This window comes from Papilio machaon, chromosome 14 (genome assembly GCF_912999745.1).
Source record: "Papilio machaon chromosome 14, ilPapMach1.1, whole genome shotgun sequence".
In the NCBI taxonomy this organism is placed as follows: domain Eukaryota; kingdom Metazoa; phylum Arthropoda; class Insecta; order Lepidoptera; family Papilionidae; genus Papilio; species Papilio machaon.
This window is the reverse complement of record NC_059999.1, coordinates 3,103,376-3,127,723: the sequence shown is the minus strand read 5'-3', so window position 1 is coordinate 3,127,723 and position 24,348 is coordinate 3,103,376. Positions and strand designations below refer to the sequence as shown.

The following is a 24,348-nucleotide window of genomic DNA, read 5'->3' as shown; positions in this document are numbered from 1 at the left end:
GGTTAATTTGTCGTTTAATACAGACCTAAACGTTTAACATGTATTATTAACTAATTTAACGAGCAGTTTCGTAAAACTGCTGGCGGTTTTATATTTTTTATGTTAACATTTGAAAGTATTTAAGCAACCTGACTAAAGAAACCACCATTTTATCTTTTAACTCTTTATGTAACATAAGGACACTCTTGTCTATTATTTCGTATTAAAACTGTAGATACCAAATTTTTTGTGAAAAATGTTACGGTTTACTCTAAGTACATTGTTAATTTTCATTCACATAGGTGTAGTTTTTGGGGTGAGTAATGTTTTATTAAATTATATCCGCGTAAAGTTCCAATTACAGTGCCGTGTTTTAATGAATTTTGTTTAGACAGTTGTAGAAAAGTTAAAAAAAGATGAATATTGCAGCAAAACGTTGCTACAGTAAGAAAATTATGTACCCGTTCTTACATTTTAAATAATAACTTAAACGAATTGAGTTATTAATATAAAATTTACTTATAATTTAATAGATGACCAGAGAACAATTAAAGAAGACATTAACTATTATGAAAAATCAATGTATGTCGAAACATAGTGTTACGAATGGTACGTAGAAAAAAAAACAGTTATTTTATAGCAAAAAAAAAAATCAGAACTTAAAACATAATTTATTTTTCACAGAGAAAGTCGGTAAAATAGAACAAGGTGTATTTATACCAGAACACAACGTTATGTGTTATATAGCTTGTGTTTATAAATTAACTCAAGTGGTAAGCAGTTCACAAATCATACTAATATTATAAATGCGAATGTTTAGATGGATGGATGGATGGATGTTTGTTTGAAGATATCTCCAGAACGGCTCAACGGATCTCGATGAAATTTGGCATAGTCTGGAATAACACATATGCTTCTTATTACGTTTTTGTTTTATTCTCCGTGGACGGAGTTGCGGGCGAGAGCTAGTCTTTAATACTTCTCACATAATAATCGTCATTATAAATAGCACAAAAATAGAAAAATAAAGTTTTTTTGTTTTTTATTTAATAAAATTAAAATAAAATAGTTTTATTTCATGACACTTTTAAAACAATTGATGGTTGGATGGCTGCAAGTGAGATGGTTTAATTATGAAATATTTTTTTATATATCATAAGGTGGCAAACGATCGAGCGGTCACCTGAATTCGAAGAAATAGCGAAGCGGCCGCTGCCATAGACATCCACAATTTTAGATGCGTTGCCTATTTCTAATTGACGGTGCAGGGGACGCACAGAGAGATAGAGACAGAGAGAGTACTTCCTCTTCCTATGCATTCCCTCCACCGTTAAATAGACTTTTCCTTCCCATCCTTTCTTTATAATAAAATTTAATATTTTCCAGGTAAAGACTCCGCTACAGACTGTTGAGGCGAACGGACGTGTTCGCTCGCCGCACATCTGTCGCTCCGCCCAACATTACGTTGAGCAATCCGCACCTGCGCGCGCCATAAAAGGTGCCGCCGTCCTTTGTTCGCGAGCCGATTGTGTCGGCGCAATTTTTATTGCGCCCGCCTTCTGGTAAGCGCTAATCCTAGTTTCTAGGTAGAACGTCGTAACGTCTATTGTTCCGCTAAGGAACTATTATTGCTCTGCCATCTGGCAAGCCATCTGGTTTCTTGGGATAGCGACGTCATTGTTTCCGACTTCGGGAACTGCGTGAAAGAAATTGTGAAGTGCAGTTTTCACTGCGCTGAGCAATATCTTAATAACCGCAATTTTGAGAAAGGCTAGCGGATACCTAACGGTGATAACGAAGCTAGTCAGGCAGCCCCGTTCGCCTGCGTTTCCCCTTCAGGGAACCGCGTAATTCGGAAGGGACCTCCATCATTGGCCTTGGGTAGTGCCCTAGTCAACGTTGGTCCACGCTTGGCCCTTTAGAGCCCACGGGTAGCTTTAGTTAGACCTAAGTACACACCCGAGTGCACAATAAGATCGGCACTCGGACACACTAGGGCTACACGTAGTAGGCACACATCCTCCCTGCTAAACCCAGCAGGGAGGGAGCTAGGGATACACACCCCGGCATCCCACCGGGAAACTACATATAAATTAGATTTGGTCCACCATAAGTCCAAATGGCGGACCAGAGTTTAGTAGGCGTTCTTGACTTCCTCAGGGCTAAGTTCCCTGATGCGTTCAAGGCGTTAACCGCCTCTTTATTGGAATCGGAATCCGGGGCCCCCGCAGTGCCTCCTAAATCGCTCGACTCGACGCCATCAACCACCGACACTGAGGAGATGGAGTTGGACTCCCCCTTGTCCCCTGAAAACCCCGACGATGCAGGCGGCTTGTTCACGGAGGTGAGGAACAAGAAGAAGCGCAAGAAGCGCTCTTCCCCCGCTCCCTCGTCGGCGTCATCATCGTCCCGATCTCCCGTGCCTCAGAAGGCGCCGCGCCCATGTCCCCAGCTCGAACCCGGATCTTCCCAGCCGGTTCAAATCCCAGCCCTCATGGCTATCCCCGTGGAAGCTACTCAGCCACCGTCGGCTGTCCGTTCGGCTCCCCCAGCAGCCCGCGCGCTGCTTGACAAAAAACCTCCGCCCATTTACATCCAAGCCCAGGACAAGTGGCCGATGATCCAATCGGCTATGTCCAATAAGTTTAAGGTCGTCGCTTCAGCGACAGCCCAAGGCATTAGGATGCAGCTGGAGACCGCCGAGGCCTTCAGATTCGTAACCCGCTTCCTCCAAGAAAAGGAGGTGTATTATCATACGTACACGCTCGCCGATGAACGTATCCTTAGAGTGGTGATCAAGCGCATCCCTAAGGAAATCCCCGTCGTAGATATCGTCCAGTCTCTTAAAGATCAAGAATTTCCGGTCATTAGCGTCTTCCGCATGACCAACAGGCGCACTAAATTGCCTATGGATTTGGTACAGGTACACTTAGACCTGTCGCCCGAAGGAAAGGCCATTTTTGACGTAAAGTCAATCTGTGGCCTTAGCGGGCTACTAGTTGAACCGCCACGCAAAAATGGCCTACCCGGTCAATGTCACAAATGCCAGTTGTACGGGCACTCGGCCCGCAACTGTTTTGCCCGTCCTAGGTGCGTTAAGTGCTTAGGCGACCATGGCACATCGGATTGTACAAGGCCGAAAGACAAATCGTTATTAGAGGCTTTCGGGAAGCCTGCATGCGTCCTTTGCCGCGGTGATCATACCGCCAACTATCACGGATGCCCGAAGGCACCAAAGCGAATCCAATCGCAACCCCAGCGACCGTCGCGACGTCTAACGCTTCCGATACCGTCAGCCAACGAATTTCCACCTCTTCAACCATCGTGGAAAACTAACACCCCCGCATGGGGCAGTAACAGGCCCACCGCTAGCGCACTCGCGCACAATACATCTACCGCGCCCATTGCTAAACCGGTACCGGTCAAGCCGGTGGCAATGCCTACGCCACCTAAAACGACAGGGAATCCGTTTGAATCCCTCAATCGTCTTTCAGGCCTCAACATGGAGGAAGTCTTAACGTTCGCCGACGAATACGAAAAGGCGTCAGGAAATATAGGCACCCGACTGTACTTGATTAAGAAGTACAAGCACATCGTCAGTGCTCTCGAACACAATTAGGCTTTCCGATGGCTGCAAACGCGTTAAATAATTGTAGTCATCCGCCCCTCGCGCATAATAATGGCAGAGTCAAACCGCGTTCAATTATCGTAGCTTTTTTCAACTCGAACGGTGTTAGGAAACAACGCGACGAAATTCATAACTTCCTTCGCGATCATCAAGTCGACGTGTTACTCGTGCAGGAAACCTTTCTCAAACCGGCTATGAGGGACCCGAAAGTCTCTAATTACAATATCGTTAGAAATGATAGGACCGGCGCCCCAGGCGGTGGCACTGTCATTTACTATAAAAAATCCCTGCATTGTGTACCGATTGACACGCCCGCGTTAACGCACTTAGAGGCCTCGATCTGCCAGCTAGCCATGACTGGCCATGCCCCCATTACGATAGCTTCGGTCTACCTTCCTTGTAGATCAAGCTCAACCATCATACGCTCCGACTTTGAATCGCTTCTATCTATCGGAGGAGCCACCATCCTTGCTGGTGATTTCAATAGCAAACACATTCGATGGAACTCTACCAGAATCAGTAAACGCGGCCGTGAGCTTGACTCACTGTCGGACTTACTTGATTTTGAAATCATAGCGCCACTAGAGCCCACTCACTACCCCCACATACTGGGACACACTCCGGATGTGCTTGATATTGCAATCATCAAGAATATTAACCTAACCTTACGTAATATTGAGGTGATACATGAGCTTCACTCAGATCACCGACCAGTTTTGCTACAGCTAGGGCCCTCTGCACCGGCTGACCCCCCAATGAAGACTGTCGTTGACTGGCACAAACTTAGTGCCAGGCTCAAAGATATTAACTCCCCACATCTAAACGACATCCCCGACATAATTAATTCTGATAACGATATGGACGTCGCGATCGGCTCTCTAACAAGTCATATCCAAACCGCCATCAAGGACTGCTCAAGGCAAATGCCAGAGTCAGACAGTCAACGCTGGGCACTACCACCAGATGCCAGAGACTTGTTGAGACGCAAGAACGCGGCTACCCGAGCTCACGATTTGTATCCCACTGAATCGAACCGAAAACAGCTACGTAAATTACAGCGTGAAGTAAAAACACGCATAGCTGCCATCCGGAACGAACGATGGGATTCAATGCTTCGAAATATAAAGCCATCACATTTAGCATTCTGGAAGCTTCCCAAGTCACTTAAAGGCGACACGTACTCAACGATGCCGCCATTGTCGCGCCCAAATACAACACCAGCTATGCTGGACGAAGAGAAAGCCGAATGTCTTGCAGACAGCCTCGAGGCCCAGTGTTGCCCCAGTAGCCTACCGGTCGACCCTGACCACCTACGGCGGGTGGACAGCGAGGTCGACCGGAGGAAAAACGAACCCCTTCTGGACTCAATTCCTCCGGTTACTAGCGACGAAGTCGAGAAAATAATTAAAAATCTACGTCCACGTAAAGCTCCCGGCTCAGATGGCATCACCAATAGGGTGGCGAAACTATTTCCAATTGCCATTATACAACTTCTTGTAGCCATTTATAATGCGGCAATGACCAAAGGCGTCTTTCCCAGCGAGTGGAAGGACGCTGAAGTCATAGGGTTCCTCAAACCCTCAAAGCCGCCTTCCAATCCCACCTCTTATCGCCCCATAAGCCTTCTCAAAACCTTTGGGAAGATTTATGAACGATTAATATTAGCACGCCTTCGCACCTTTATGGACACAAAAGGCATGCCTATTGCAGAACAGTTTGGCTTTCGCGCCAAACATTCATGCACCAATCAAGTGCACCGCATCACGGAGCACATACTTGTCAAACGCCAACGTGGCCTTAGCACCGGAGCTATCTTCCTCGACGTAGCGAAAGCGTTCGATAAAGTATGGCACAACGGGCTTATATACAAGCTATATGAGTACGGAGTACCCGACCGTCTCGTATGCATAATACGAGACTTCCTAAGTAATCGCACGTTCCGCTACCGCGTCGAGGGAGTGTGCTCACAATTGCACCCTGTTCGAGCCGGGGTGCCTCAAGGTTCGGTGTTAGGGCCTGTTCTATTTACCTTATACACAAACGACATTCCCCGCGTACACGGTGTAGAGCTTGCTCTATTCGCCGATGACACCTGCGTATACACATCTGGTCGTTCACCCGAAGCTATATGTCGACGTCTCCAAACCGCTGCCAACACGTTAGGTGCCTGGTTTCGGAAATGGAGGATCGAAATTAATCCTAGCAAAAGCGCGGCGCTCTACTTTTCACGCCAGAAAGGGGCTGCTCTTCCGTCCATTAAACTCATGGACAGCCCAATACCTTGGGAAGACCAAGTTAAATACTTAGGTGTCATATTAGACTCTAAACTTAACTTCTCCGCTCATGTGACCCGGGTCAGGAACCGCGCGGCTTTCATCCTAGGTCGTCTTTCCGCGTTGATTAATAGAAAGAGTAAAATGTCCCTTCGGAACAAGGTGACACTCTATAAATCAGTAGTTCGTCCCGTCATGACATATGCTAGTCCGGTATTCGCGCACATCGCCCCGAAACAAATACATCGACTTCAGGTGATTCAGAATAGATTCATGCGTAGAGCCACGGGAGCCCCGTGGTACATGCGCAACAGCGATCTCCATATAGACTTGGACTTGCCCACCATTGCCCAACACCTGAAGTTGGCGTCGCGTCGTTATTTTGACTCTGCCGTCGGTCATCCTAATCCGCTAGTTGTAGGTGCCGCCACCTACAATCCAATCGCGCTCGGTAAGTTTCGTCGGGATTATCGTAGACCTAGGCACGTTCTTGACTTTCAAGACGATGCAATTACTATCGCCCAGGCTAAGCTCAAACATCACAAACAGATCACACGCCGCAGTCGATGTCGGCTGCGACAATCATTCTCGCGATACGGCCTCATAGCAGGCAGGTTTTCTCCTATTAATAGTAGAAGCGTTGCTGGAGTTTCTTCCGCCACTTCTTCTCCCAGCGCTAACGCTTTCCGAAGTGGTAGTAATGTTAGCTGTATTAATAATCAGATAATAGCAACCGATCAAGCCGAGGTTCGGCCCTCTCGGGCACCCTTGAATCGGAATGCTAAACGCGTAATGAGTGACAGCCCAAGCCGAGGTCCCCTCTCGGGGGCCCTTGCGCCCAGTCACTCCATGGAGCGTCCACCGAAGCGACCTAAGAGCTCGGTGACCTCCCAATCCGGTAATAAATAATAACGAAGTAACAGCCCGAGCCGAGGCTCCTGAGGGAGCCCTCGAGCCTAGTTACTCTTAAACGAGGTTTAGGCTAAGCGCCATCTGCGCCCGGCCACCTCAAGCCCGGTGAAACTGTAAATGCCTCCTCAAGGCAAACAGTGACTACTCAGTCACAAAAAAAAAAAAAAAAAAAAAAAAAAAAAAAAATTTCCAGGTAAAGAACGATAGATTAAACAAAGAGTCGATTACTAAACAAATAGACATTTTGTATCCTCAAGAGCTCAAAGAGTCTGTAAAAAGAAACGTTGTTAATTGCGTGGAAATTCGTAAGTTTTTTAAATCTATTTTGTTCATAAGAAAGTTTTATTTTAATATTCCATGCACTTGTATATTATATAATGAGAAAATTTAATACATCTGGTCTTTTAGATACACATATTTATCTGTTCTTATCTGTTCAATTGTTTTCAGAATACAAATACGACGATCCTTGCGAGGGCATATTCTACTCTACAAAATGTCTGTATGAAGCTGATCCACCGAATTTTATATTTCCATGAAAACTATTATAAATAGATTTATAATAAAAGTTACTACTATGTTCCTTAAAAGTTCTTTTATTTGAGCAAACACTCAACGTATTCGTTGCCTGTATTGTTTTTTATTACAATTATTATTCTCTTTACATTCTCATACGGAAACAATGTGTCATGTAACAAAATGTTTTTTGTTTCAAAATGGTGTCGTTAAAATAATTTGTAGATATTATTGATTATTAAATAATATTAATAAAGAATATAAATTTAGTTTTAGTTAAGAATAAAAATAAATTTCTTTTGTATTCAACTTTACTTTGATGTTTGTATTATTTAATTAGTTTATTGTACATAAAGGAACAATTTATATTAATAATATGAAAAAAAAGGAAAAAAAACGCGGGAAATTTCTCTTTTTAATACAATGTTGAATTGTAAATTTTCTTACTTTTGTTTGCACCAATAAACATCAGTGTGCATACAAAAACACCCTTTAAATTGTTTTTTATTCATTTAATCATATTTTCGAATACTGAATACCTTTGAGTTTGTTATTTAAAATATTAAACATGTTAATTAAAATAAGTACAGAGATATTATGAATAAAGAGTTCTACGTAATTTCAAGTTTTACGTATTTTTACTCGCGACTGTACCAACTGATACTGTTATATATTGTAGAATAAAAGTCGTCTGAAAAGTTGTGGTTTAAGATCTTTATTTCTCTAAGAATTTACAAAATTCACTGCATGAGAAAACAAATTATAACCATACAATTCAAATTACACCAGTAGTCTTAGTTTACATATTAAGGTTTGCAGATTTTTAGACATTTTATATTAAATTTACATTTTACTAACAAAACTCTTCACTTTGTTTTTAAATGATGACATTTTTTTTATTAATAATATTTTAATAAGTTTATTTTGTGTCCTTTGTAGAGTATCTAGGGTTGCCTTTGAAGCAGAACCCCATACTTCTACTAAATATTCTAAATGTGGTTTAATTAATGAATTATAGACAATGTGTTGGTTTTGCGGTGGAATACATTTGTTTACTCTTCGTAAGACTCCAATCAGGCTATTAATTTTTGTGCGTATGCGGTTAATATGTATTTCCAAGTTAATTTACTATCTAAATGAAGGCCGAGATATATTTGAGTACTAGATTGATTTATAGTTTTATTATTTATTACTAGAGGTGCATGGTTTAGTATTTTTTTATGTTTTACTGCAAATGTCACGTAAGAAGTTTTAGAAACATTTATTGTTAGTAAATTATACTTTAGCCATTCTTGTAATATATTTAAATCGCTTTGGGCCTGCGCAACAATATCATGAATAGAATGTGCAAAGTAAAAAAGACCAATAATTGAGCCCTGTGGGATTCCACAGGTGATTTCACATGGTTTACTTTCATATTTATTTATATTTATTTATATTAACTATCTATACATATTATTTACAATTTGTTATTATTACTACATTATTATTGTACAAAAGCGTAATGTTGTCTCTATTTTTACTAGGGCAACGAAAGAGATAGGAATATCTTATGTCCAGGTGTTTCAGCAATGAACTCGCAGCTGAGAGTGTGTTACATTTCACCGCAGGTGTGCCACTGTGATATCAAATTCAGGCGAAGTAAATTTGAGGTACTATTTACAACTTCATTTTAAATTATAAGAACTTAAAAAGCTTGCGAGTGACTAATGGTAAATAGGGTCGCGAACCATAAAATAATAAACATTTTATGTTAACAGTTTTTATTAGAGTGCTGTAAGATATAACTATCTAATGTGAGTCCATCGTCCATCGTCATTTTGGTCGTTGTAATCGTCGAGACACCGCATTTTTAAAAGTCAAAGCCAAACTGAAAACAAAAGAACAATTAAAATCTTACTTATTTTACTAATACTCGTATTCTAAATGCGAAAGTTTAGATTAATGGATAGATGGATGGATGGATCTTTGTTAGAAGCTATCTCAGGAACAGCTAAACGGATCTTGATGACATTTTGCACATATGTAGAACATAGTCTGGAAAAACACAAAGGCATATTGATGTAATATTATATAATATTAATGAAAAGAATTAATTCTCATTGGGCTGACTAAATCCATAGAATCAATCGGGCCAATTTGATTTCTTTTGATTCTCTGACCTCAGTCGGCTGACATCCATCGGCCAAATGGGAATTTTTTTTGATTCTATTCACACAACGTTGTATCTTCGACGCGAGTCAACTATTCTGTCAGTAAAGGCAAAGTGACTACAAGTCAACTGTATCGATTTGCTCCACCATCTTGAAAATCACAGGGACTTTTCTTACGGTGATATTCACAAACAAGGTGCGACTGATTTTGGCCACTAAAGAATAAAATGTTGGCGACGTGTGTCCGTGTACGAATCTCTATAACATTGTATAGTGTAAGTTACCTTCCTAAGGGCTGCACGGGCTGCCCGAGAAACTACGCGCCTGGATTGCTGGCTTATTGGAGGGTCGGAGCATTAAGATTGTTGTCGACGGTGCATGCTCGGACCCCAAACTAATTAATGCTGGTGTTCCACAGGGCTGTCTACTGTCGCCCACCCTGTTTCTTCTGCATATCAATGATATGCTGCAAATTAGCAACGTCCATTGTTATGCAGACAATAGCACGGGTGATGCACTATACACGGCCCGCGCTAACGTTTCTCGGGCTACTGCCGATGAGAACCGGACCAAACTTGTGTCTGAACTGGAGACCCTTTTGGGCGAAGTTTCGGATTGGGGTCGACGAAACCTTGTTTGGATTTCAATCCCAAAAAGACACAAGTATGCGCCAATACCGCTAAAAAACAACCCTTTGTCGCGGATCTTCGTTTCTAGGGCACTCCCCTGGTTGCCTCAGCCAGTATCAGTATTCTCGGCTTTGAAATATCGAATGACGTTCAGTTTCGCGGTCATTTGGAAGACAAGGCCAAGCTGGCTTCCAAAAAACTGGGTGTGCTCGGCAGAGCGAAGCATTATTTCTAACCGGGCCATCGTCTTCAGCTGTATAAGGCGCTAGTTCGGCCCCATATGGAATACTGCTCGCATCTCTGGGCTGGAGCACCCTAGTACCAGCTTCTTCCATTTGACCGCATACAACGGAGAGCGATTCAAATCGTCAACGACCGAGTTCTTACTGATCGGCTCGACACTCTGGCGTTGCGGAGGGACGTTAGTTCCCTCTGCATTTCCTACCGCATCGACCACGGGTAGTGCTCACAAGAATTGTTTGGGATAAATCCTGCCGCCGAGTTCCGTCATCGGACGACACGACAGACCGCCAGGTTCCATGCACAACATCTCGATGGCTGGCAATCCACAACTGTGCGGTTTTCGCGTAGCTTTCTACCACGTACTGCCGCGTTGTGGAACGGTCTGTCCTCGGCGGTATTTCCAAACCGTTACGACTTAGGGTCCTTCAAGAAGCGAGCGTATCACCACCTCAAAGGCCGGCAACGCATCTACGATTCCTCTGGTATTACAGTTGTCCGTTGGCTTCGATGAACACCTTGGTGTTCCCGCTGCTCGTTTGCCCCCTACTCTTATAAAAAAAGTTACTTGGTCACTAAAAATGCCGGGTTTTGAAGATTTACCTAGCCTTGTTTTCGAAGGGCTGTAGTTTGTAACTCTAACAATTAAGAATGTTCGTAGGATATTACCTGATATGCCTTTTCTAACATACAATTGAAAGCCAGTAATGCTCGGTCGCAACCTTTTTCTCCATCGCTAACAGTTTCCCCGTTGACTAAAAATTAAACAAAAAACTTTATTGAGTATATTACCACACTTGACAGATTTTTATCTAATTTTAAAACAATGTTAAGGGTTGTAAACTTTTATAATGTTTTTGAAAATGCAAAGTTGCTTACTATGCGAGCAAGTATGCAGGTAACCCTGAATAAGTTTCAATTCTTCAGTATCACCAAAAACTTTTTGGGCGTTTTCAAGAGCCGTTTCTTTCTGCAACATACCTTTGTCGTCCATCTAAAAGTTTAATTAAGATTTATTTTTAAATTTGACTCCGAATGACTTTAAATGCATCTCTTTTTCGATACACTCATGCAAATCTACTTACAATTCCGACTTTATTCAATAAACACGACAAGAAACATGGTACATTTTCACCGCTTCCGATTTTATTAGCTCTTAAATTATTAACATCTTCTTCATTAATGGGATAATCCTTCATACATTCTAATCCCAATTCTTCGAAATGCTCATGAATTGCGGCTCTTTGTTCCGCAGTCATTGCCTGAAGTATAAAAAAATATTTACTTGAATGTTAGCACTTTGTTAGTATTTGGTATTGATAGAAAAGTTGAACTTGACGCTATATTATAGTTCTTCTACATATAGTATACATATACTTCTTTTCTTTTAAAAAAAAACATAGGATTAACTGAAATTTGGAAACCAGATATGGCTTGAATATGTGATATGAGTACTAGAATAGAAACAAATCGAACAGATAAAGAAGAGAAGAAAACATTGGACTGGAATGAATTCACGACACTACTCGAATTTCTATTTACAAAAAATAAAACAGAGATGTAAAAATAAGTAACACAGGATGTTCATACATAATTATTTTGATATAACTTACATGAGATTTAAGAGGCATTAAAGCAATTAAGCAGAAGTAAATATAGATATCTTTATACATTATAAGAAATATAATTTATCACTGGTAACACGACACGTTTACTTACTGTGATAAAAAGATGTCGAAAATTCAAAAATACGCAGTTTTATACATTTGACAATAATGGAAGGACGAAAAATTCGACCAGTCATCATTTTTGATTAAATAGTAGATTTGAGAACTGACATTGGGTTTAATTGGATATAGTTAACAGGTTGTTTTTTGGACCTATTTAGCTATTTAGCTATTTAGGAAAAACGCGCGAATCTTTAACGTTGTATTATTTCAAATTACTTTTTACGAGTATCAATGATCTTTCTTTACGTGTTGCAAGTATTAATTTGGATGTATTTGTGAAATTGTTTTTTTCACAAGCAAGTATAGTAAAAGAAATTCGTTCTCTAAATAATGTGATGTAATGAGCGTCGGTGGCACATGACTTGCAACTTGCAGGTCCTGGGTTCGAATCCCGCCATGTACCAATGTGTTTATGTGAGATTCTCTCTTCTAATGGCCGCTGGTCGGTACGTGGGAGCACGACCTCGGTAACACTCTGCTTGCAAAGCTGTTATACGATGGCGTGTGATCCTGCGTCACATCGCGTAATCCCGGTGACTCATCACCACTGGGACCGCGGGCCCCTGTCTTGAACAAGACGGGGGCCAAGAGATGGGTCTCTATAAACCCTAGAGGTCACCAGCGGGGGAGGGCGGGGATCCCGAACCTGCATTGCACGGTGTCGTCTTCGAGGAGCGTCTACAGGCGCAGCACCCCTTTAGGGGCGCAGTGAGGGCCCCTACCCGGGGCGGTCAGTGGGGCGTCGCGGTTGCAAACTCACGTGATCCCGTGGCGCCCCATATAATGGCCTTGAGGGAACAGAGGGTTTTAGTGGGTATGCTCCCATTCGGGGAGAGAATCTCACAAAAACTACCATGTCTGCCCCGAGGCACGGAGTATGCATTAAGCATTCCCCTCTGGAAAAAAGAGGTTACGGGTGTGCTAGGGGTGCGGCGCATCACCTTGTCCAGGCGCAGCACACTTCCAGTGTGCGGTGCGCCGTATCCTCGCCGTTGCCGCACCCGTGGCACAGCACCGTCTCCTCCCTTCCGATCCGACACAGGTACCGCCTGAAACAGCCTTGCCCGGACAGCACCTGTATCAGTCGGAAGGTGAGGGACCCGTGGCTCCTCCCACACCATTCCAGGAGCTGTGGGCGTATGGCCTCTATGATGCGCACGCCATATTCGGCGCGCGCTAGGCCACTCGCCCAGAGCTCCACGGTCGTCTTTCTCCTCGTCTCCCGGGCACGGGCTCCTCCGGGGTCGGTATTTCGCCCCGGGCTCTTTGCTCAGCCCGCGCCCAGGAGGCAACAGCCAGCACTCGTCGAGGACAAGACCCAGATATTTTATCCGGGCCTGACCCCGACCTCTTCGCCGTTGACCCGGAGGGTGGCCCCCGCAGGTACCCTCCACCTCGGCTCTTTGAAGCAAAGGGCCTCGGTCTTGCTGAGGGCCACTCAGAAGCCTATTGCCTCGATCCTCCGGGTCAACAGTGTAGCTCCGACCTCAGCCCTCCTCTTTAATCTATTTCAGGTGGTGTCCCGGACGGCTACCAGCGTGTCATCTGCATAACAGATGACCGTCACCCGGGAGAGCACCTCTACGCGGATGGCCCAATCAAATCCGATGTTCCACAGCAGGGGCCCTAATACGGACCCCTGGGGAACACCTGAGGCCATCCAACTCTCCTCTCTGCCCGCTCTCCCAATGTAGGATACTACCCGTCGCTAAGGGTGGTTAACAGTGGTAGACGCCAGCAACAACAACATCAGTTGCACGAATTGGCCGGCTCGCCCGGTGAAATACCACGACCACACAGAAGACAGGCGTGAAGTGGAAGCAATTCCGCGTTTCGTCTGATGAGTGTGGTGCCGGAGGCCTAATTTTAGTCCTCTTTTCGTTTCCACCCTCTTCTTATTAGGAAAGGATGGGAAGGGGAAGTGGATTTGGCGGAACAGGGGACGCAAGGGAAGGAGATATGTCCTCTTTCTGTGCGTCCCCTTCTCCGTGCATATGCGGATGTCTATGGGCAGCGGTTGCCTCGCTATTTCGGCGAATCCAGGTGTCTGTTTGCTCGTTTGCCACCTTTTTGATATAAAAAAGGGGTGCCCCTAGCTAAGCCGTGGATAAACTAACGTAGATGCCACAGCCCGGTCAGGCGAAGGAGAACACCGCGGGGTTTAGTGGGTACTACGGCCTTTTAAGGCCGGGAGTACCCCAAGAAGCCGTCCCTGCTGCCCCCGCAGCACGTAAGGCGAAGTGTACGCACTCCCCGGGTTAACAAAAAAAAGTATTTATTATGTTCCATTAATAGTTTTTATTGTTAAGTGTCTAATTCGTTAATTTGCATGTTATTAATATTTTTTACGACGAATAATCCAGCGCATTACTATGATAGTTACATTTATTTAAAAACTAGCTATCGCCGTCGACTCCGTCCGCGCGCAATTAAGAAAATATATAAGTGGTCCATGTATTCTTCCAGACTATGTTCTACGTCTGTGCAAAATTTTATCAAGATCCGTTTTGCGTTCCGGAGATACATACCTTCGAACAAACATCCGACCATCGATCCAAACATTCGCATTTTATTAGTAAGATTTGTAAAATGTAAAAACAAATGCACCCAAAATTGTTTTCCTATCATCGTAAAGTTAGCTTGTGTCAGTCCTCCGTTTTAGCGATTACCTATCGTTTTTCTCTGACACAATATTACCTGTACCGTGAAAGATTCAGATATAAGCTGTTATCGACTGCCTTAACATGTTATTATAACATTGTCTTTATTTATTTAAATGTCATGTAATTAATAGTCATTTTTACGAATGGGCGAATTCACAACACACTGCTAATGCGAAGGTATAATTTGACGATAAAAAATATAAAATTTTTCAGAAGTAATAAACTTTGAGGTAAGATAGTTTTGTTAAAGAAGTTATAGGAACGTTAAAAATAAAATAAAATCTGTATTAAATATTTGTACTGTTGTTTATTAAACTTTATTTAATTGTTTACGTTCACAATTAATATTAAATCCTTAAATTAGTTGTTAGTACTTAGTAGTAGAGCATCGGTGGCTCAGGAGCTATGCACTTACAATCTTCAGTTCCTGGATTCAAATCCCGCCATGTACCAATGTGTTTTTCGATTTACATTTATCCGACGTTCATACGGTAAAGGAAAACATACTATGATTCAACCTGCAAATACTTGCTAAAAAATTCAAAGATATGTGTGAAGTCCACCAACCCGCACTGGGCCATCATGGTTAACTATGGTCTTGTCACCCCTAACTTAGGGTAGGCTCCGAGCCCCTTATTGGAGACGTATAGTGAGTTGATGATAATAACTTAGTAGAATTATTGCACGACTCAATTGTAAAACCACGGTCCAGTTCACTCCTTCTATTTCTTCCTTCTTCATATCCTCTCCTATATCACAGAATATGAGTGTGGTACCGGAGGTGCCTAATTTTAGTTCCCTTCCCCTTCCCACCCTTTCTTTATAAATGACAGGATGGGTATGAGATAGATTTTTTGGAGGAGGGGATCCATAGTAAGGAGAAATATTATCTTTCTGTGTGCTTCCTTCTTTGTTGATTAAAGGTAAACAAAGCATCTTCAATTGCGGATGTCTATGGGCAGCGGTCGCCTCGCTATTTCAGGGAATCGGGTGGTCGCTTGCTCGTTTGCCATCATATAATAGAAAAAAAGTTATGAGATTTCTTTACTAAGTCATATTTTTCTCATTTATAAATAGGAATTTAACCTACGTGCACCAACTTGTATATACCCCTGTAAAAAATTGTGCGAATGTCATAACTTATAATTTATTTTTCATAGACAATTTATAAAACATTTCACATTTATTCCGATGTCACAATTTTTTACAGACTCCTAAAACATAAACACATCGCAGACAAGTAACAATGATTTTCCGTATTGTGTATTTTATTTTATTGACACAATCTTTGGTAATGGCAGTAAGTATTTAATTGTAAATTATTTAAACTATTAAATCTAATTTTTTTATTTGTCTTGTAATATATTTATTTATTTATTTATTTATTTATTAAACACGTCATCCTTGGGATTAGAACAAAGTTCGACAAAAATTTCATTTTTAATAATTTCAAATAGGAGACAATGCGGTATAAAAGAAGATGTTGTGAGTAGAGTTGAAAAAGGCATGCATAGATGGTTTGGCCACGTTGAAAGGATGAACGAAAGCAGATTAACAAAGGCAATTTATGGTGCGAAAGTTATTTACCGTCCAGATTGACGAAATACTCAAGAAGGGCGGTATTAAGAGCACCAGAACTCGACGTGCATGTAGATGTATGAATTTAGAATTGTGTAGATGTATGAATTTAGAAGAAGCGAGAGAGGTGTGTTAGGACCGCGCCAAATAGAGGTCCGTGGTCTCTGCCTGCCCTTCTGGAATATGTTGTTGTTGTAAGTTTCAAAATTATTTTGACTTGAATATTTTGAATATAACGGAAAATTCCCATCAAGATTATTTTATGCTAATCACTTTTTGTAAAGTGTGTTATGTACGTTGCGTTGTTGTAAAAACATCTGACTGATAAAATTAATGGTAACTTCTACATCTAACAATTACTTCGTAATTAAAACTTTAGCAGTATGAAAAAAATTAACCTGTTTTCAATGGCTACTAAAAATATCTTGATTTTTGTTGATTATACTCAAGTTATAAATTATTTATTTTTCTAGATGACGAAGCAACAGCTTAAAAACTCGGGAAAACTGATAAAGAAGACTTGTATGCCCAAAAATGATGTCACAGAAGGTAAGATTTACGTTATGTATCTTAATTTTAAACTAGTTTAGACGAACATTTGGAAAAAATGAGTAAGAGGGCGGAGAATTTGTTGTACAAACTTACCGTTGGTTTCAGAAACTAAAATCTCTACCTAAAACAGATCGTCCCTGTCATTATTTTTGACAAAACAGAGGTAACTAGGTTTTTCGTCTCAGAAATCCTCGGATAATGACGCATATTTAAAACTTAAAATAGAATCTTGATTATTGTGTAAGTACTGTGCATTTATTGTAGATCAAGTTGGCGAGATAGATAAGGGTAAATTTATTGAAGATAGAAATGTGATGTGCTACATCGCATGTGTGTATTCAATGGGACAAGCGGTAAGATATATATATATACATACATATAATAATTTGTTAATTAAAAATTATTACAATTAAATATGCTCTATCAATAAACACTTTTAGCTATGCAATAATTTTTTTAATTGAGGATAAATATTTGCAATACCTACATAACTACGGGTCAGGGTCCAGATATCATTCTTGGACATAATTGTCGTCGTTATCATAAAGCATACCTTTATATACATAAAAGACTACAGAAGGAAAATTAAATATAATCACTGGAAAAATGATTGAATTTCAATTGATTGACCATCATTAAAGATTAAATCTAAATTATATTGTATTGTTGATTTTTCATACGTATAAAATAAAACTAAAAACATTCTCTTTAAAATACAGAGATAACGAAATATCTTTTATCCTTTAAGAAACTCACAGTTAGATTAACGAAATTACGTGTAGGAATGGGTGTTTCCCGTTGGTTCAATCGGCCTACCAATTCCACATTACGCCGATTGAGTCCACAGAATCAAAAAACAAATCTTATTGGTCTGATTGATTCTATGGATTGGGATCTTTTTCTATGAATTATATGTTTATGGTGCAGGTGAAGAATAATAAGATAATTTTCGACGCTATGATAAAACAAGTAGACATGATGTTCCCCGCTGATATGAAAGAACCATACAAAGCAGCTATAGAAAAGTGCAAGGGAGTTGGTACGTACACTATAACATTACTTAATCTTTGCGTAAGTACTTAGTTAGATTTTAAATGAAATTTACCTAGATCTTTATACAGGCCGTTTTTTCATTTGTGGCCTTTTAATTTAAGCTGTATACTGTTTCAGCTAAGAACTACAAAGACATTTGTGAAGCATCTTACTGGACTGCGAAGTGCATATATGAAGCTGATCCCGACAACTTTTTCTTCCCATAATAACTATATAACTTACTTTCCACAATTTATTTATTTATTTTAATAGGTACACAATACAGTTTAAAACCATTACATAGTTAAAAATAAATCTTTTAATTTAAAGATAATTGTTTGCTTATTTCAAAACCTTACCATTTTTTAAATTCTAGAGTGACGACTATGCAAAAAGGAAATTAGGACACTCTGTATCTTTACAAAGCATACTTATATAGAAGGTTTATTTAGAGTTAAGAATCAAGATTTGCCATCGGTGCAGTCGATCTCAGTACCGTAATGCAAAAGACCTAAGGAATTAATTAGCTTTAATATTGTCATAGTAGTCCTCCAATTTATACATTCGGATTGAAATATGTACGTATGTTCAATCTATCAATTAAACTGTACCACAAGCGTTAATCTTGTTTATTTACCTAGCTCTCTAATGTACTATTAGTTTAATACTAAGTCATCATATTACACTGTTCCAATAGTCTTTAAATTACCAGGAAATGACAACAAGAGACCAGTCTTCGTTGTTCTGCAAAGAAAGGATTTATTGTTATGGGTTATCGAATATATTTATTAATTCTTATATCTATTTTAACACGTGGAGTACACACTGTAAGTTTTAATATTCGGAGTTATAAACATTGCGTTATTTATGTTAAAATTTTATTGTGTTTAGTATCTTATTGTAAGCGTCTCTATGTTTGTTTTCGAAAAATCTGCTTTTTTCTATTTTAAAATATTGCAATCATTTTTTAACCTACTACTTTAATAGCTATTATTTTTATTTCGTTGTCTTTCTAAACGAGTTAATTTGGTATTGACGGTTAATTAAGTAGTGATTGAAATTTATACTTTTTCGAAAAAGTTAATTTTTTTTTAGATGACTAGACAACAGTTAAAGAATTCGGCAAAGATGTTGAAGAAAACTTGCATGGCGAAGAATGACGTCACCGAAGGTAATCAAAATAGTGTTTAGTTAATGAAGATGTTTTTAATTAAGCATTCTCTTTACAGATTTAATCGGCGATATACAGAAAGGGCAGTTTATTGAGGAAAGGAACGTGATGTGTTATATAGCTTGCATTTATCAAATGTCGCAAATTGTAAGTTGATTTGTTAGATTTATTATTTAACTTATGGTGATAGTTTTTCCTTTATTTTAAAAGTTATATTTAATTGTATAATTTTATAATTAATCTATGTGAACTTAGAAATACGAGTTGAATGACATCCGTCGAGCCGTTTATGGTTCAGGAAGACTTAATGAAACGAAAATACTTGCTTATTATATTTTAGGTAAAAAATAATAAGTTGAGCTACGAGGCTTCATTAAAGCAAGTGGACATGATGTACCCGCCTGAACTGAAGACCTCAGTTAAAGCCTCCATTGAAAACTGTAAAGATATATGTAAGTATGTTTTAAACCAACTTTAAGTGCCAGTGAAAAATTGTACAAAAAGATTGCACTTGATTTTATCTAAGTCTTAATACAAAAGATATTGGACGGGAAAAAAACATATCTTCAATTTCATGACATTTTGCTCGGACAGAAATAAACTTAATTGTTTTACTTACAGCCAAGAAATATGCAGATATATGTGAAGCATCTTATTGGACCGCTAAATGCTTGTACGAGGACAATCCAAAAGATTTTATATTTGCATAACTTTAAAAATAAAATTATTATATAGTTGAAATTATATATTTTTAATTTCTTTAGACTTAAACCCTCCTTTCATAGTAATTATAATTACGAAATATTTTAAATAACTTAAGAGCAATCTAATTATTATGGAATAAAATTTTCGACATTAGTAATTCTTTATTGTACACACTGTAAACAAAGAATAAAACAGCTTCGCTTAAACTTTCAAATAACTTTGAACAAAAGGTCTATCAAACGCCAAAGGACCAGCAATTTACCTGAACGTCCGATGGTGGAGTGGAGAATTGAATATTGTACAATAATTTCATACATTATATAGACTTTATTTACATGTGATAATGACTGGGAAAACCAGTGTAAATTTTCCATTATTTCGTGAATTACCTAATGGTTGAAAATTGTCGGCTTTTTAGGTGCTAACCTTGACTGTTGCACCGCTAGATCTGTTAACGTCAATTAGAAAAAATTGTGCGGAAAATCATACTTAAATGTGTCTGTTAGAATTGCTTAATCACTAGCTTTTTATAACAGTTATATTGTGCATATATTTTTAGAACTAATAATGGTGAGTTTCTGAGACTAAAATCCTCGTTTAAAAAATATATCTTTGTCTTCTTAAAAATAATGATAAAGAGGACGATATGTTTTATAAAGAGATTTTGGCCTGAAAAACTAACCATAAAACATTTTGCTTTGACTTTCTCAATGGTTTTTCAATAGTTTATTAAATTTTATCGTGAATATTACAAGATCGGATAACTTCTACATATATAAGTACATCGAATCCTGAAAAAAAAACGAACCATTTTATCGAGCGAAATAAGTCATCTATTCCACCTAGTCCGTTTTTTGTATTCCTTTTTTATTACTATAGACTCATCTTGCCAGTAACATACGCCGAGTCACGTTTCCGTCCAGAAAGATGTAATCAGAGTTGGTAATTACACAAAATAACTCATTCGTCTGTCGGTCAACAATTATATCAAGGTTTTGACGTACATATGTTTACACTCTATACATAGTAATTGTTATTATTAAATCTGAATTTCATGATGGAAGGTTTATTACAACTTTATTACTTAACAAAGTTATGATATGTACTTTACTTAGCTATGGTACTTTTTATGTTTTACTACCTGTCGCACGCGGCTGCGTGCGTGTGAAATTAAAAAAAAAAACTTGAAAGGTGTCAAGGGACACCCGGATGAAACGAAGTTCCTTTCAATTATTTAGTGAAGGAACCAATGTTTATTCTATGCATAAAAAACTTAAGTCTTCACAAGAAGTACATTTTATTTCTATGAATTTTCGTTATATATTGTCACGTCGTTGCCATGGTGATATAGCAAAAAGTGTCGTGACAACTTTTCGTAAGAATTTTTTCCGTCTTGCCCCCTTTCACAACACGCGATAAGGAACTTCGTCAAATTTTAATATTCAAATAAAAAATTTCGTCAAGATCCGTATAGTTGCTTCTGAGATACCTTCTAACAAACAAACATCCATCTAAACTTTCCCAATTAGTAAGATAGTAAGATTTTAAATCGTTTTTCAGTTACAATTTCACTGAAATATGGTTTAAATCTCGACAATAGACTTTGTGATTACGTGTGATCATCAAATTCACTATGCATCAAAATAATAGTAAATTAATAACCTCCTTTATGAAGTCGGCTAAAATAACAATGGGAACAAAAGAAATAATTTATACGAGTAAGTATCTAGTCTAGTAAGTTCGGTGAGAAGAAGTAATTTTTCTAAATTTAACCAGATCGTATACCCAATTCTAGTTTCTTGATCTCTAAGCTTTCAATTTTGAATTCAATAATAAAATCAACAATTCTTGTTTATTTGACCTGGGATTTTGAGAAACGAATTGGATGATATTTTGTATGTACGGTTTTATTTGTAAGTAAATACTATATAGAAATTTTAATTATTAAAAACTCAAATTCCCAAAGCAAATCAAAGCTCGATATGATATTAAAAACTTAAGATCTTCTGTTTGTTTCATTATAAAAAAAATTCAGTGTCAAATCTCAGTTTTTTTGTAGTATTACAGCATTGTATGTGTCGGATGGACAATTAACCTTTGCATACAAAAAATGCTCAGCGGGCTTTGTATATAAAATGTGTGTTTTCCTAATACAGGACAGAGTGGTACAGACCTAGGAACAAGTAACTTGACTTGCAATTTTATCAAAGGAAAATGTCGAAGTTGTATTGTGTGTTTCTTTTCCTTGGACTTGCTGTAAGCTTGAGACATGTCCGGGTGAGTTTTGGATTCATTTTGTTTTATTTATGTTAGTTAATCTTCTAAACGATTGGACAGACTTTGGAAATTTTACTAGAATGTAGTCGATATATGCAGGACTAATTAACTTTTGTTATTTTTTTAATACCACTCTGGGGAAGTCCCGAGCAACAACTTTTTAAAATAAAATTTAATGTATTGTATTGTATAGTGCGTGGTATGAACTTGTACAGCATAAATATTAAAATAATATTAGTTTCATTAAAATTTAATTAATCAAATACTCTTTACTAAATTAAATACTACAACGTTAGTATTGCTTAATGATGTTTGATTGTTTTTATTAACATTAGACTATCGAGATTATCGTAAAAATTCTTTTTTAAGTTAAAGCTGTAAAAAGTATCATGATTAAAATTTACAAATATATAAAAATTTACTATTCCTGTAGGTTAAAATTTTATCATGATAATTGAACACAGCGTTGAAGATATTCTTAAATAAAATGTAATATTTTTCAGGCTCTTTCACAAGAAGAGATAGCCGCTATCAAAACTGGCCTGCGACCGCTGATAGCGGAGTGTGGTAAAGAGTTTGGTGTGGATGAGGCAGACTTCAAAAAGGCAAAGGAGTCCGGTAAACTAGAATCTCTAGACCCCTGCTTGTTTGCTTGCATCGGAAAGAAAATGGGAATGGTGAGTTTAAAATTGATTATTTATTATTATTAATCTATATTTTCTATTTCATTATTTCAACAATTTCAGTTTTTTTTAAGAACGTCTGCAGACAGGCCCATTAGCTCAGTTGGTTAGAGCGTCGTGCTAATAACGCGAAGGTCGCGGGTTCGATCCCCTCATGGGCCAATCTTTTTTACTATTTTGCATTATAGCAATATTTTCACAATCTATTTTAGAAATGAATTTTAGATTGTTATTATTCTAAATATTTCTTTTATTCAATTTTTTCCTATAAAAATAATCAAAGCAACTACTGTATTGGTACAATTTGTGTTTCAGATCAACGATAAAGGAGAATTCGACGTTGAAAAGTCTTCGGAGACGGTCAAGAAGTTTGTTAAAAATGAAGACGAACTGAAAAAGATTTTAGATGTAATTGAAAAATGTGCTTCAGGTAACTTGTTTGCAGCTTTTAAGTAAATTTTAAAACTTTTAAACCTAAAAAAATAGTGGAAGAAGTTAATAAGCTTGCAAACCTTTGAGGTATCTTTCAAATGTTAGAACAAAAATAATAGTAGTGGTTAAAATATATTTTTTACATTTATATAAACCTAAAAGGTTTTATATCGACTACAAGAAGGATAATTTAATTAAGTTATATAACTGATTTTTATAGACTTGCTTATTTTTTTTTTAGTGAATGATGAAGCAGTAAGCGATGATAAAGGCTGTGACCGAGCTGTTCTTTTGCACAAATGCATGGAACCCTACAAAGATCAGGTAATCATTTGATATTTATCACGGCTATAAAAAATTGATAATACGTCGTAGTTGAAAGAAGATATCACAACGTTTTAGAATTAAAAGAATTGACTTAACAGACTAAGAGACTGAACTCTCACTAAGTGATCGTTTTTTTTTGTTATTGAGACTAGCTGTCGACCGCGATTCCGCCCGCGCGCAGTTAAAAAAAAAATGAAAAAAAGATGTTGGCCGATTCTCAGACCTACTGAATATGCTCACAAAATTTCATGAGAATCGGTCAAGCCGTTTCGGAGGAGTACGGTGACGAAAACTGTGACACGAGAATTTTATATATTAGATATTCATCATATAAGAACTATTAATTTGACAAATACGTATTTGACTAAAACTTTAACTGTTTTCGAACGACACATTTCATTGATTTAATAATTTTTTTCTATTTTAGTTTGATTTCTCCATGTAAGGACGTTAAAGGATGCCTGATGAAGTAACATTGGCCAACGACTACAACGGATTTAGTATTATTTATTTTGTTGTAATTATTGAGTAATAAAAGCATTATAAAAATATAAATGATTTTTTTTATGTATTTCCTTTTATACAACATAAGATTCTGGTTTTGTTTGGAAAAACTTTTGAATATTTTTGATACATTAATTTTTATACTGGGTACAAAAGTACAAGGGTATAAATTTAAGATTTAAATTTTACAGTTTGACTAGCTTTTGCCCTTGACTACGTCCGTGCGGAATTAAAAAAAAAACTTAGCAAATAGTCTATGTTCTTACCTTCCGGACTTTGTTCTACATCTGTGCCAAATTTCATCAAGATCCGTTCAGCCGTTCCGGAGATACCTTCAAAACATCCATCCATCCAAACATTCGCA

General features: G+C 38.4%; 4 protein-coding genes and 1 non-coding gene across 6 annotated transcripts; 4 read left to right on the top strand and 1 right to left on the bottom strand.

The window, feature by feature from the left end:
- Nucleotides 1–512: 512 nt before the first annotated feature.
- Nucleotides 513–7,331, top strand: LOC106719795 (general odorant-binding protein 19a-like). Its single transcript, XM_045680993.1, has 4 exons — nucleotides 513–588; nucleotides 664–752; nucleotides 6,986–7,097; nucleotides 7,243–7,331. The coding sequence occupies exons 1-4, from the start codon at nucleotides 513–515 to the stop codon at nucleotides 7,329–7,331; spliced, it is 366 nt and encodes a 121-aa protein (XP_045536949.1).
- Nucleotides 7,332–9,054: 1,723 nt separating this feature from the next.
- Nucleotides 9,055–14,607, bottom strand: LOC106720048. 2 transcript variants are annotated; one of them, XM_045680954.1, is made up of 5 exons: nucleotides 14,589–14,607; nucleotides 11,416–11,592; nucleotides 11,210–11,324; nucleotides 11,000–11,085; nucleotides 9,055–9,178 (listed from the first exon to the last, which is right to left on the bottom strand). In XM_045680954.1, exons 2-5 carry the CDS (start codon nucleotides 11,587–11,589, stop codon nucleotides 9,161–9,163), a joined length of 393 nt encoding a protein of 130 aa, XP_045536910.1. In that variant the 5' UTR covers nucleotides 11,590–11,592; nucleotides 14,589–14,607; the 3' UTR covers nucleotides 9,055–9,160. The 2 variants fall into 2 exon arrangements, with proteins under 2 accessions (XP_045536910.1, XP_014370100.2); XM_014514614.2 differs by lacking the exon at nucleotides 14,589–14,607 and adding an exon at nucleotides 11,944–12,043.
- Nucleotides 14,608–16,774: 2,167 nt separating this feature from the next.
- Nucleotides 16,775–19,766, top strand: LOC106719796. Its single transcript, XM_045681081.1, has 9 exons — nucleotides 16,775–16,850; nucleotides 17,118–17,206; nucleotides 17,781–17,892; nucleotides 18,024–18,107; nucleotides 18,612–18,712; nucleotides 18,981–19,056; nucleotides 19,115–19,203; nucleotides 19,397–19,508; nucleotides 19,678–19,766. The coding sequence occupies exons 1-9, from the start codon at nucleotides 16,775–16,777 to the stop codon at nucleotides 19,764–19,766; spliced, it is 828 nt and encodes a 275-aa protein (XP_045537037.1).
- Nucleotides 19,767–21,904: 2,138 nt separating this feature from the next.
- Nucleotides 21,905–24,035, top strand: LOC106720049. The gene is made up of 5 exons (XM_014514615.2): nucleotides 21,905–22,038; nucleotides 22,542–22,715; nucleotides 23,037–23,151; nucleotides 23,395–23,477; nucleotides 23,908–24,035. Exons 1-5 carry the CDS (start codon nucleotides 21,976–21,978, stop codon nucleotides 23,923–23,925), a joined length of 453 nt encoding a protein of 150 aa, XP_014370101.2. The 5' UTR covers nucleotides 21,905–21,975; the 3' UTR covers nucleotides 23,926–24,035.
- Nucleotides 22,810–22,883, top strand: Trnai-aau. Its single transcript has one exon. It is a non-coding gene; the product is annotated as a tRNA-Ile (tRNA).
- Nucleotides 24,036–24,348: the final 313 nt, after the last annotated feature.

Bases quoted from the DNA above. Each gene is read 5' to 3' on its own strand.
- LOC106719795 (XM_045680993.1), top strand. From the start codon at position 513: ATGACCAGAGAACAATTAAAGAAGACATTAACTATTATGAAAAATCAA. The intron at 753-6,985 runs GTAAGCAGTTCA...AAAAATTTCCAG, and splicing joins TTTATAAATTAACTCAAGTG to GTAAAGAACGATAGATTAAA. The intron at 7,098-7,242 runs GTAAGTTTTTTA...AATTGTTTTCAG, and splicing joins TGTTAATTGCGTGGAAATTC to AATACAAATACGACGATCCT.
- LOC106720048 (XM_014514614.2), bottom strand. From the start codon at position 12,003: ATGTATAAAGATATCTATATTTACTTCTGCTTAATTGCTTTAATGCCT. The intron at 11,325-11,415 runs GTAAGTAGATTT...TTAAACTTTTAG, and splicing joins TATTGAATAAAGTCGGAATT to ATGGACGACAAAGGTATGTT. The intron at 11,086-11,209 runs GTAAGCAACTTT...TTTAATTTTTAG, and splicing joins CCTGCATACTTGCTCGCATA to TCAACGGGGAAACTGTTAGC.
- LOC106719796 (XM_045681081.1), top strand. From the start codon at position 16,775: ATGACGAAGCAACAGCTTAAAAACTCGGGAAAACTGATAAAGAAGACT. The intron at 18,713-18,980 runs GTAAGTTTTAAT...ATTTTTTTTTAG, and splicing joins TAACACGTGGAGTACACACT to ATGACTAGACAACAGTTAAA. The intron at 19,509-19,677 runs GTAAGTATGTTT...TTTTACTTACAG, and splicing joins TGAAAACTGTAAAGATATAT to CCAAGAAATATGCAGATATA.
- LOC106720049 (XM_014514615.2), top strand. From the start codon at position 21,976: ATGTCGAAGTTGTATTGTGTGTTTCTTTTCCTTGGACTTGCTGTAAGC. The intron at 22,716-23,036 runs GTGAGTTTAAAA...TTTGTGTTTCAG, and splicing joins TCGGAAAGAAAATGGGAATG to ATCAACGATAAAGGAGAATT. The intron at 23,152-23,394 runs GTAACTTGTTTG...TTTTTTTTTTAG, and splicing joins AATTGAAAAATGTGCTTCAG to TGAATGATGAAGCAGTAAGC.